This window comes from Cotesia glomerata, linkage group LG6 (genome assembly GCF_020080835.1).
Source record: "Cotesia glomerata isolate CgM1 linkage group LG6, MPM_Cglom_v2.3, whole genome shotgun sequence".
Taxonomy (NCBI): Eukaryota; Metazoa; Arthropoda; class Insecta; order Hymenoptera; family Braconidae; genus Cotesia; species Cotesia glomerata.
In genome coordinates, this window is record NC_058163.1 from 14,280,031 (window position 1) to 14,291,417 (window position 11,387).

Here is an 11,387-nt window from a genome sequence, read left to right on the forward strand (position 1 = left end):
GAAATTTATACGTGGTTTTATTAAAAACCATTTTATTGAAATGTTTAATAAATTAATTTATGTGTAGTTTAATAAATGTTAAATAAACTTTCATCAATCATTTATTAGTTTAGTAAACGTTCATCAAGTATTGTTTTTTTATTTAATCCGTTCATTTTTGTTTTCGAATATAATCCATGCATTGCTAATTTTTACTTATAACGACTGTCGGCTATAACGACCATTAACAGGAGGTCCCTTCAATGTCGTTATAAACTGTTTTCACTGTAATTGCAACAAAAAAGTACTGAGATGTTTCTTACTTCAGTTTAGCGTAGACAAAGTTACGTAGCATCATTGATCAGATCTAGGAAAATTACTAAATATTTTTAATTTTTTATCAAATCTTCGTAATCGTAAGCTCCCAATAAAATTGCTCGATGGATTAATAATAATTATAGTGAAAATTAAAAGCAACAAAAAAGTATTGAGATGTTTCTTACCTTCGTCTAGTCTAGACAAAGTTACGCGGCATCTTTGACCAGAATTAAATAAATTAGTAAAATTTTTCAAATTTTTTATTAAATTTATTAACTGATAATTGAATTGCATTGCGAATTAATATGAATTATAGAGAAAAATAATTGCAACAAAAAAGTATTGAGATGTTTCTTACCTTAGTCTAGTCTGGACAAAGTTACATAGCATCTTTTATCAGAACTTGTAAAATTACTAAAAATTTTAAATTTTTCCTCTAATTTTTTAGCTGGCAATTGATATGCTTGGTGAATTAATAAGAATTATGAAGATAATTATTTGCAACAAAACAGTACATACATGTTTCACTCTTCAGTCTAGCCTCGACAAAGTTACGCTGCATCGTTGACCAGAATTTTAAATTTTAGTGAAAATTGTGAATTTTTAGTCAATTTTTAAGCTGATAATTATACTGGTCCGCTAATATATAAAATTTATTTATTTTTTTCTTGTCAAACGGTGTTGGAAAACGTTTCAATCTTCCTTTTGAAGCAATTTTTTTTTCTCTACAATTCTTATTTATTCGCGGATTAGTTTTATTATTAGCTGGGAATTTAAGAAAAAATTTCCAATTTTCACTAATTTTTCAAATCGTAGCCAAAGTTGCCGCTCCACTCGGTCTAGGCTAGATTGACGTAAAACCATCTCTGTACTTTTTTATAGAGAATTTTTTTTTTCTATAATTATCGTCTATTTACATATAAAACTAATAATACCGCGCAAGTATAAAAAAAATTTTGGAATATTTTTTACCATTTAAATTTTAATTCAATACGCCGCGTAACTTTGTTTAGACTAGATTGACGTTAAAAATTCCTCAGTACTTTTTAATAGATAATTTTTCTCTCTATATAGTAATTTAAAAATAAAAATAAAAAAAATTATTTTTCATTAATTTTTCTTTATTGAGTCAAGAATTCAACCTGAAAAATAATTATTGTAGCTTTCCTTTCATTTCTTTAAAAAATCTGTGTTTTTTTTCTAATTTACATGTTTAGAATATTAATAATCCAAAACATATTTATGTGTAACCTCAATATGATATATTTACCCACGTGTTACGTCTATAACTTACTCTGACAGCTTTGACTCACATGAATTTGACTTCTGACATCACAAACTCGCGGAATATGGAATTGCAACAAACAAATCAACAACCAATCAGAATTTTTCTTCGAATTTACGCGAATTCTGAGGGCGAACTTCCTGGCCCTATTCATGAACGAATTTTACTATATCCCACCCTAAAAAAGATTGTGAGGGCGTTCACAATGAAAAATTCCCGTTTGTGATAAATAGCTCTTATAGACTTCAAATTTGGTAGGAACCTTCTATATGTGACATAGAAATTATCTACGAGCGGATTTTACGAGAAACCACCCCCAGCAAGGACTGCGGGGATTGGTGTTTACAACAAAAAATCTTAAGTTCCAAAACTACTATTAAGGAATTGAAATTAAAATCTGGGGGAATAGATGGTATAAATAGCAAAGTATTAAAATGTTTATCAAATAAAATTAGTATACCTCTGGAACAGCCCCCTGCCACTCCGTGTATCAAAAAGCGAGTCTATGTTGTCACACTCGGCAGAGTGCGCTAGTAGTACAGTTGCATGATTACCTTGACGAGAGCACTAAGATATTTAATTCACTTTTATTTAAAAATAAATTTAACTTTAATAATCTTATAATTATCAAGTTTTCCACTTTTTTAAATATATAATTTTCTATCAATATATTTTTTTTAGAATATTTCAAGTACTAATAATTATTTTATTATGTTTATAATAATAAAATAACTCGATTAAAAATATAAATTATGCACCAGATGTTTTAATAAATAAATCATTTTTAAAAATAATTACAAACAATCTTTATTCATAATTAGAATTTTACAAAAATAATCAGAGTAAATAAAGTCAATTACATATTTTTATATAAGGCTTTTAGCTAGAACAAAAATTTAGCTTGTTTCTTTTTCAATTGATTTTGTTTTTTATTGCTTTTATTCATTTGTGAAGTATATTGTTGCATTCGTAATCTAATGTAGTAAGTTATAGCAGATAATAGGAGTTCTCCGGCATGTATAGGACAAGGAAATCTTAAAATATTAGAAGAAATCACCTCAGTCATAACATCTTCAAATATATGTACAGACTCGCAGTTCTTTTGAAAAATTACTTCGAGTTTTTTGATGAAGAAATAAAAATTTTGATTTGGATGCATGAAAGGTTGATCAGACTTGATATTAAAATTTAAATAATCATCTTCGGACAAATATACGGAACAGTCACGAATGCCTTTTTGACATTGTTCGCAAGTCGTACTTTTATAAATACGCGAAACTACAACCTCAGTAGCGTAATATAATATGCAATCCAACGTTTGAGATTCGTTATAGTCGTGGTCAAGATTTATGTTGAAATCATTATCTTCTAAATTATCAATTTTAACAGCCTCGATTAATTTTTTTTTTAGCGCTTCAGTAATTTTAATTGATTCAGTTGAAGATTTTGAGAGTAGATAGATTTAAGTTCTGATAAAGTAACGAGAGGTTCTTTTGAAGTCACTGTACAGTTTCCAGATTTAGGAGGTTTTAAAATATTAAATAATGATAGGATTTTATAAATCTGTAGAAAAGTGGGAAAGTTGGGATGGTCATTGGATCCACTTGCCTGTCTAACTGTGCCAAAAAACCTCTATATAAAATAATGTGGAAGAAAGTAAATAAGCATTAGTATAAAAATTATATATTCGCTAACCCAATTGTAACTACGTTTGATGTATAATCTGTAAATTAATATTGTTAGTATCTTACTTGAGCAGCGAGTGAAAGTCCATTGTTGTTTGTATAAACTTATTGTCTTAAACAAGTAACATTATAAGCAAGCAATGTCTTAAACAAGTGATAGTTATAAATCATTGTTTGAACATTTACAATGAATTGTTTAAGACAATAAATTCGAGTCTAAAAGTTATCAGTAAGCAGAAGAGTAAAGCACACAAATTGTTAGAGCGCTCTATTGTTAATTGTTAAATTAAAGCGTTATAATTCTGATACTATCACTACTTTATGACCAATTATTATTATGTACTATTAATTGCTCTAAAATTGAGCGAACCTCTAAAGAATCCTGATTAATTCTTCCTGTTGGAACTGCTGGAAATCCGTATTTTTCGGTCAATAGCCGAACAATATCCAGGGAAGATTGTAGCGTTACTCGAAGTCCTTCTGCCGTTGGAATTGTTAAAAAAGTTGTGTCAGGTATTTCCTTCTTAATGAAATTTTCTTCCCAGTCATTTAATTTTTTGTAGTGATAGCTCAATAACCTGCAATAATGAAATCATAAGTAATATGTTAACCGATAATTTCTTATTGGATATTTTAAAAATATCAACAAATGAAAATTACTTTAAAATCTTCATTATTAGGCAGCACTCCTTTACTTTCATGCCGATTAAGAGCATCAAACATCTGATTTATCCACGAACAAAAATTCCGCCGTACTTTCCCAAGAGTTCAATTCAGGGTCGTTGGCTGCATATTTTCTTAGTGCATTAGCTACTGATTGACTAAATACCTAAAATAATATAAGTATAAATTTACAGATAAAAAATAAAAGTACGTACAGTAATTGCGTTATTTACTTGAACAGCGAGCCTAACTCGCATTTTTGACGAGTTATTTAAGTCTAAATGCTCATTATTTATCTTGGGACACATCCTTAACTTTCCTGGAAACTGACTATCCTTATCATATAAATCTTTAAAATGCTGCCATTCAATTGGAGATTTGTCAGGATCAATCTTAATAGAAAAAAAAAAAAAATATTGATCAAATTATTTTTACCATCGAAATAGCATTTTGTTTCATACCTGATAATATCCAGTTTTATGTAAGCGGTTTCTAATAGTCTTAATGAGATGAGGAGTATCTGAAAACACAAAAACTTTCCGATCCGCTTCACTGGGATGGTTAAAATAATTTTAAAATTTTCTTTTCGGCCACTCATCCCTAAAATTGTCCAAAACTTTCTGTTTGTAGTCGCACCATCAGTAATTACACCATGTATCTTTGCATTTGATTTTTCCAGTAATATTATTGCTTTTACAATAAGCTGAGACAAAACTTGACCACTGACAGGACCATGAGAACCAAATACAGCTACAGGCTGAGTGTATGTATCGTATAAAGGTTGAAACATTAGCACTAACCCGTGATTAGCCTTATCATTCATTGTAATCACTTTATTACTTTCTTCGCCAAAGTCCTCTAAGCCGACATAAGTAAGATTTTGTGAGCGCACGTTAACACTTTCGCGACAGCTTATTTCATCTAATAGCAAGACACCATGCCTACAAATTTCTTCTTTTTACTCAAAAATTAGTGAATGCTTCGAAAAATTCTGAGTCAAATCCACACTGTGTGTTTATCGATGCAAGATTCCTGAAAAGCAAAAATATGAAGCTATTTTTATTTTAATAAATCACTTTACATAGATAAATATAAGAAACATAGTTATCACTAAAACTTAGATAAATACATATTTTATGGAATTTTTCATTTGTTATTAGAAATTAAAATCCGATTTTACCTTCTCATTGTACTGACGCATGGTAATGGCAAAATGTTATTATCACGGATAAAATTATATCCTGAAACAGACCGCATGTATAGCAACATACATAACATCAACCAGTTCTCAGAGTATCGACGGCCGCTAGAATTTTTGCAGTGTGATGCTTTCAAGATTTCTTGAACTACATCACATTGATTTTTAGCAACATCATTCGAACGTAATTTATTAAGAACACTAGCTTCAGATTTTTGAGACATTGTCTTTTGACAGGTTTTCAAATTTTTTCGTAATGTTCTATTCGCCAACTGCAACTGATTTTTCCGCTGTATGGATCTACTTAATTTTTGTTTCAATTTTTCACGTGGTCATTGCCAGAATTTACTTTAGCATGTGACTTGAATTTACTCGAAAGTACATTACTTTTTTTATTTATTGATCTAGAATCTTGCAAATTTGTGTTGTTGCGTTTCCTTTTTCTGACTAAGGCTCTACTTGCATTATGACACGCATTACATTGCGTTGAGTGGCATAAGAGAGTGCATGTCTCACGTCTTACCATGTTCCTTTTATCTATAACTAACGCATCAGAATTTTCATACTCATTGATATCAGGAATTACAATACCTCGACAAACTTTTAGAGAGTTAACCTGGCGTAAATACTCCTCCAAATCGTTGACACTTGTGATACTTTTTTTTACATTAAAGTAAGGCGAGACATTTAAAGGCTTATCTAGTATATGTGTATATAATTCCAACTTTGAGTCGACTATCACCTCTTTCAGATTGAAACTTAAATATTTTCCATCGATCATATCGCATATAAGATAAGAAAAGCTGATCAGAGACTCTTCTTTATATTTTATATTATTACGCATCCATGAACTTGGTAATTCCATATTACTAGTCAATAAAGCTTCAAAATTAAATACTTCCACTGAATTACAACAACTATTTGCTTCCAAAGCTTCCAAATTATTTATAATATTTGCTGGCGTGTCAGTGTATAAACAAACATCAGAAGATTGACCCACTTGAAGCTCCTCAAGCCTGTCCACAGTATTAATATTGACAGAAAATGTATCAACAACTTGCTTTTCTGATGCATTACTATGATCAGGAACTAGATTTACTTCTGAAGTCTCAGGGTTAGCATCAATGTCATTATCAGATGATATCACCTCTGTCCAAGGAAATAAACTAGGTACAGCTCCAGGTGCTAGTCGCGGTCGCCGATATGGTGACTGAAAGTATTTACAAAACATTTAAAAAATGTTCATTAATTTTTTTAAAATCATCAGTATAATTATTGATAAGAAAATTAACTTACTACTCCCAGAACTTCTCCTTCTGGACCTAACAACTGTCGACTTCGAATTATATCTCCAGCTAAAAAATGTTTGTCACAAACCACTTGTGTTTTTGAAACTAATGTGTTGGGTCTTTTTATTGCAATTTGCCACTGCTCCTTTAATTTTTCATCTTTGGGCACAGAAAAAAAATGAACTTTTTCAAAGTTCGATTTGTAACCAGAAGTACATCCTGGTACTAAACAACCCGGCATGTTCTTAATATATATTTCTCATTTTAAATCACTCAATACAAGGTTTAGCTCAAAGTTTTGATTATTTTTATTTATTTATTGATAAATTATTAATAGAAATCATACGCGTTTGCTATTTCATTTATTCAGTTCTAATATTATTATTTTTATTTAAAGTTTAGTGTGCTCCGCATGAAATAGCAGCTTGTAATCAGCTGTCGTGCAACTAGACTACTAGCGCCCTCAAAAAGAACTAAAATCTTGTGACATACTAGTTTACTCTTTTTACTTTATCGCTCGTTCTAGCCCCAGGGGGCTGCTCTGGAACATATTTTTAATGTATGTATGAATGGGCATATGGCCTAAAGCTTTAAAAACTGCTGAAATAATACCTTTGCATAAAGCAGGTGACAAAGTTTTAGTTTCTAACTATAGACCAATTTCTCTTATATCTAATATTGCTAAAGTAATGGAAAAAATTGTATATTCGAGATTGGTAGACTTTGTAAACAAATACAAGTTAATTTCGGATAGACAGTATGGTTTTGTAAAGAACCGTGGTAAAAAAGAGGCTATCTCTTTTGTTACTGAATATATATACAATAATTTAGACATAAGTTGCCCAACTGTGGTAGCTTTTCTCGACCTGGCAAAGGCATTTGATACTGTTAACTATGCAATTTTACTAGTCAAACTTGAAGCATATGGAATTGGAGGTGTTGTACTGGATCTGCTGAGAAATTACCTAAATGACAGAACTCAAACTGTAAAAGTGAATAACATATCAAGTAAGGAAAGATATGTAAAAGTGGGTGTCCCTCAGGGCACGATTTTAGAACCACTTTTATTTATTATTTATATTAATGACATATTCAATGTGGTTCCATGCAACTCACTAGTCTCATATGCTGACGATACTGCTGTCTTATGCTCTGCTAAAAGTTGGTCGGATGTTCAGTCTTTAATTACTACTTGGCTGAATGATACTAACTTGTGGATGTGTGCCAATCAATTATCTCTAAATATAGATAAGAGCTCGTTTATTACTTTTGGATGTTATGTTGATAAAGTCCCAACTGAATTTAAATTATATCTAGTCAATAAGGAGCTAAAAAGAGTTCAATCCTACGAATATCTGGGATTGATCATTGATAGTAGACTAAAATGGGACTATCATACCAAAGATTTATTTACTAAGTTAAAATTTTTTACATATGTTTTCTATAAACTTAGTTTATTTATGAATAGAAGGACTATAAAAATAATTTACCATGCAATGATTGAAAGTATTATTAACTACGGATTAATTGCCTGGGGTGGTGCTTATAGTACCACTAGAAATTCTATAGTATCAACTCAAAATAGACTGATTCAAAAAATTATTATAGATGAAAATTGTAATGTTCTAAATATACAAAAAACTTTCATTGTGAACTCACTCATCTTCTATTTCAATGATTGCAGGCACAAACTTACAAATACTTTTTTCAATACTAGAAATAAGTCAATCTCACTTCCTAAAATTAATAAAAACATCACAAGTCAAAGTGCAAAATACACGGCCTTTAAATATTTTAGTTTATTACCGAACGAATTGAAATATTTTGCCGGAACAACCAAATTACTGAAAATAAGTCTAATTCGATGGATAAAGCAATGTGACTTATGATTTTTCTCTAAACTACTATTATAAATTAATTATATATGTAAACTAGCTTTCTTGATTTGTATTTTAATTTATACCAGTCCTATGAACAGATGTTATGCATCTCTATAGGACAGATATGTCATTTTATTTATTTTATTTATTTATTAAACCAGAAAGTATAACAGATAATCAAATATAATATAATATAATAAATGACATATCTGTATTATATATTGATTATCTGTAATATTTTCTGGTTTAATAAATAAATAAAACATAGCTTCGAAAAGCTGTAAATTTAGTAGGAATCTTTCATTTATCATGAGGAGATCATCTCAAAACGAATTTTAAAAAATCTGGAAAACAGTTGACCCTAAAGGCCATCCCTGCAACTTCCCGCCAATTCCATACCTAAACGCTTTAAATTGCACTTATGATGTGTCTGAGCTCTTCGAGCTCAAAAATACTATTTGTGTATTATTTTGTATGAAAGAAATAGCTTTTGTATGCTTTTGAGCTCTTCGAGCTCAAAAGTCTGATAGAGGTTCAATAAAACAGTATTTTTTGAATTTTCAAACTGCAATAATTTCTAAATGAATCAATCGATTTTCATGCGGTTGGCAGAATTCCACGCAGTTTTTTAGAATCTATGATATACTTTTGAATACAAACTGATTGAACTGAAAATCTTAGAGAAATTAAAAAAATTCACTTTTTCCGAATTTTTTCGACAACGATAACTCACGAACTAATCAACCAATTTTCACGTTTTTGGTGGCGATCGACGTGACTTTTTTAGCTCTAATAATTATTTTATTTTGTTAAAAACGATCCGAAAAGAAATCTCGAAGTTATGTGGAAAAAACACTTTTTTCGAAATTTATCGTTTTCGATAACTCTCGAACCAATCAACCGATTTTGATAGGACTGGTGGCAATCGACGTGGTTTTTTAAGCTCAAGAGCTGATTAGTTTTTAGAATTGATTGGAGAAGCCATTTAGAAGTTATTCCAAAAAAACGATTTTTTAAACATTTTATTTTTGAGATTTCTTAAAATCTAGCAAACCGAATCGATTCAAATTTTTACGAAATTTAATGGCAAGGATACTCTTTAGATCTCCACCTATTTCGATCCGATCGGCCAAGCTGTTCAAAAGTTATAAGAGGTTTACATACATACACACACACACACACACACACACACACACACACACACACACACACACACACACACACACACACACACACACACACACACACACATGCATACAGCCGCACGGACACCATCGCGGGAATAGTTAGGCAAGCTTCCTGGGACCTTAAAACGTCGAGATCTGATGAAAACTCGATTTTCGGAAAACGGGGTAAAAGCAATAACTTCCCAATTTTTGAAAGTTTTCAATTTTCTTAGCGGGAAGTTGAAAATTCTACTGCCGATAGAGATTGCGGCGGTGGATGTTAAAATCTAAAATTTTAATTTCCAAACTGTAATTTCTACAGACTCTAAATTTAGTAGGAATTTTCGTTTATAACGTTAAGTTCAGCTGAGAATGGAATTTATTGAATTCTTACCCCAAAGGGATTGCGGGGGCGTGAACAATGTAAATCTCTCATGTTCAAACAATAGTTTCTATGGACTCAAAGTTTTGTTGGAACCGTTTATTTATAATGTAGAAATCATCTCAAATAGGATCGTACAAAATTCCTCCCAACATAGGAGTACGGGAGTAATAGTTGTCAAAAAATTTACATTCTTCAAATATTGTTCCTACAGATATAAAATTTGATAGAATCATAGATAACAGCGAAATTCGTCGCACTTTAAGCTAGGCCGATTTCAACTTCACTTATGAGACCTGCGATCACTGTAACTGAAATTTTCAATGCTTATTTCAAATTTTTTTCTTTGTGTTAATTATTATTCATTTTTGGAAGAAAGCCACGAGAATTTTATAATGATTGCACATTGAAAGTTACAATGAGTATTTGCTAAAATAATCACATGGATAAAGGGTACAGGCCAATCCGATGAAATTTGAAATCTGTGCAAGTCAAAATAATACTCGAATTTAATTTCAAGTCTAGATCCAAAAATACAATTCCATTAAATTCTAAATACAATGCTAAGTGCCCAGCGGAGTGGGTGGGTAACAGCTAATATATATATATATATATGACGGTAAGTCAGGAATAATTGTTGGAGTAGCAGAATTATCGTGTACGTTCATTTTTATTATTACAATCAAATTAATATGCGGAGTTACAATATGTCAATTAATAAAAATGAGTAAAATAGATTCGTATTACAGGAATAAACACAATCATTAATTACCACTTATCACTAACACAACAATACACAAAATACGATACAATGTTAAATTGCTTTGCAATACACTCAGACTTAGGAGGATAACGAATTCGTGATCACCAGGACGTCTGTACGATCTCGATTTCAGAGTAAGACTGTCTTCTCCAAGATTCTCAAATAATATGACAACTGCATATTTCCTTTTCCCTTGGTAATTTATGATACCCCTATCGTCCTGTGACCACGACTACGTTGACAACCATGTGTCGACCTAGGTCTAAGCCTACCGCAATAAAACAACTTAGTTAAACTTATTTTTTACAACCATACTCGAAGTAAGGGTATATTCTTTAAATATTGAGGATTACAAAAATATTACTATTCTAAAGAATATTCTCATCAGATTGCCAGAGAAATACTCCACTGTACTTTACTCTCCGACATATATATATATATATATTTATTAGGGTGATAAAAAAAAAAAGAAATTTTTTTTTTTCCAAACAGGCTTAAAAGTTTTTTTTGGGTGTAAAAAAATTACTGTGAAAAGATGAGCCCTTAATATTAATATTAAGATTGTCCTCATCGCATTTTTTTAATTTCCGTAAGAATAACACAGGAAAAATTTTTTTGGCTTCTTCTGATTTTTGTACCGTTTAAACCATTAATTTAATCATAAATTACTGTTCTTGTCTTCATAGAGAATCGAACGTTCTACAAAAAAGGTCTAATAAAATTTTTTGATTTGTCCTCGCGTTCAAAAGTTATTCAAGATCAAAATTCAATTTTTCAAA

General features: G+C 30.6%; 1 protein-coding gene across 1 annotated transcript; it reads right to left on the reverse strand.

The window, feature by feature from the left end:
* Nucleotides 1–4,894: 4,894 nt before the first annotated feature.
* On the reverse strand, nt 4,895–6,950 carry LOC123268109. The gene is made up of 3 exons (XM_044732990.1): nt 6,425–6,950; nt 5,111–6,338; nt 4,895–4,962 (listed from the first exon to the last, which is right to left on the reverse strand). Exons 1-2 carry the CDS (start codon nt 6,656–6,658, stop codon nt 5,445–5,447), a joined length of 1,128 nt encoding a protein of 375 aa, XP_044588925.1. The 5' UTR covers nt 6,659–6,950; the 3' UTR covers nt 4,895–4,962; nt 5,111–5,444.
* Nucleotides 6,951–11,387: the final 4,437 nt, after the last annotated feature.

Excerpts from the sequence above, each read along its gene's own strand:
- LOC123268109 (XM_044732990.1), bottom strand. The coding sequence starts at position 6,658 with ATGCCGGGTTGTTTAGTACCAGGATGTACTTCTGGTTACAAATCGAAC. Across the intron at positions 6,339-6,424 it reads AAGGAGAAGTTCTGGGAGTA|TCACCATATCGGCGACCGCG; the intron begins GTAAGTTAATTT and ends AAATACTTTCAG.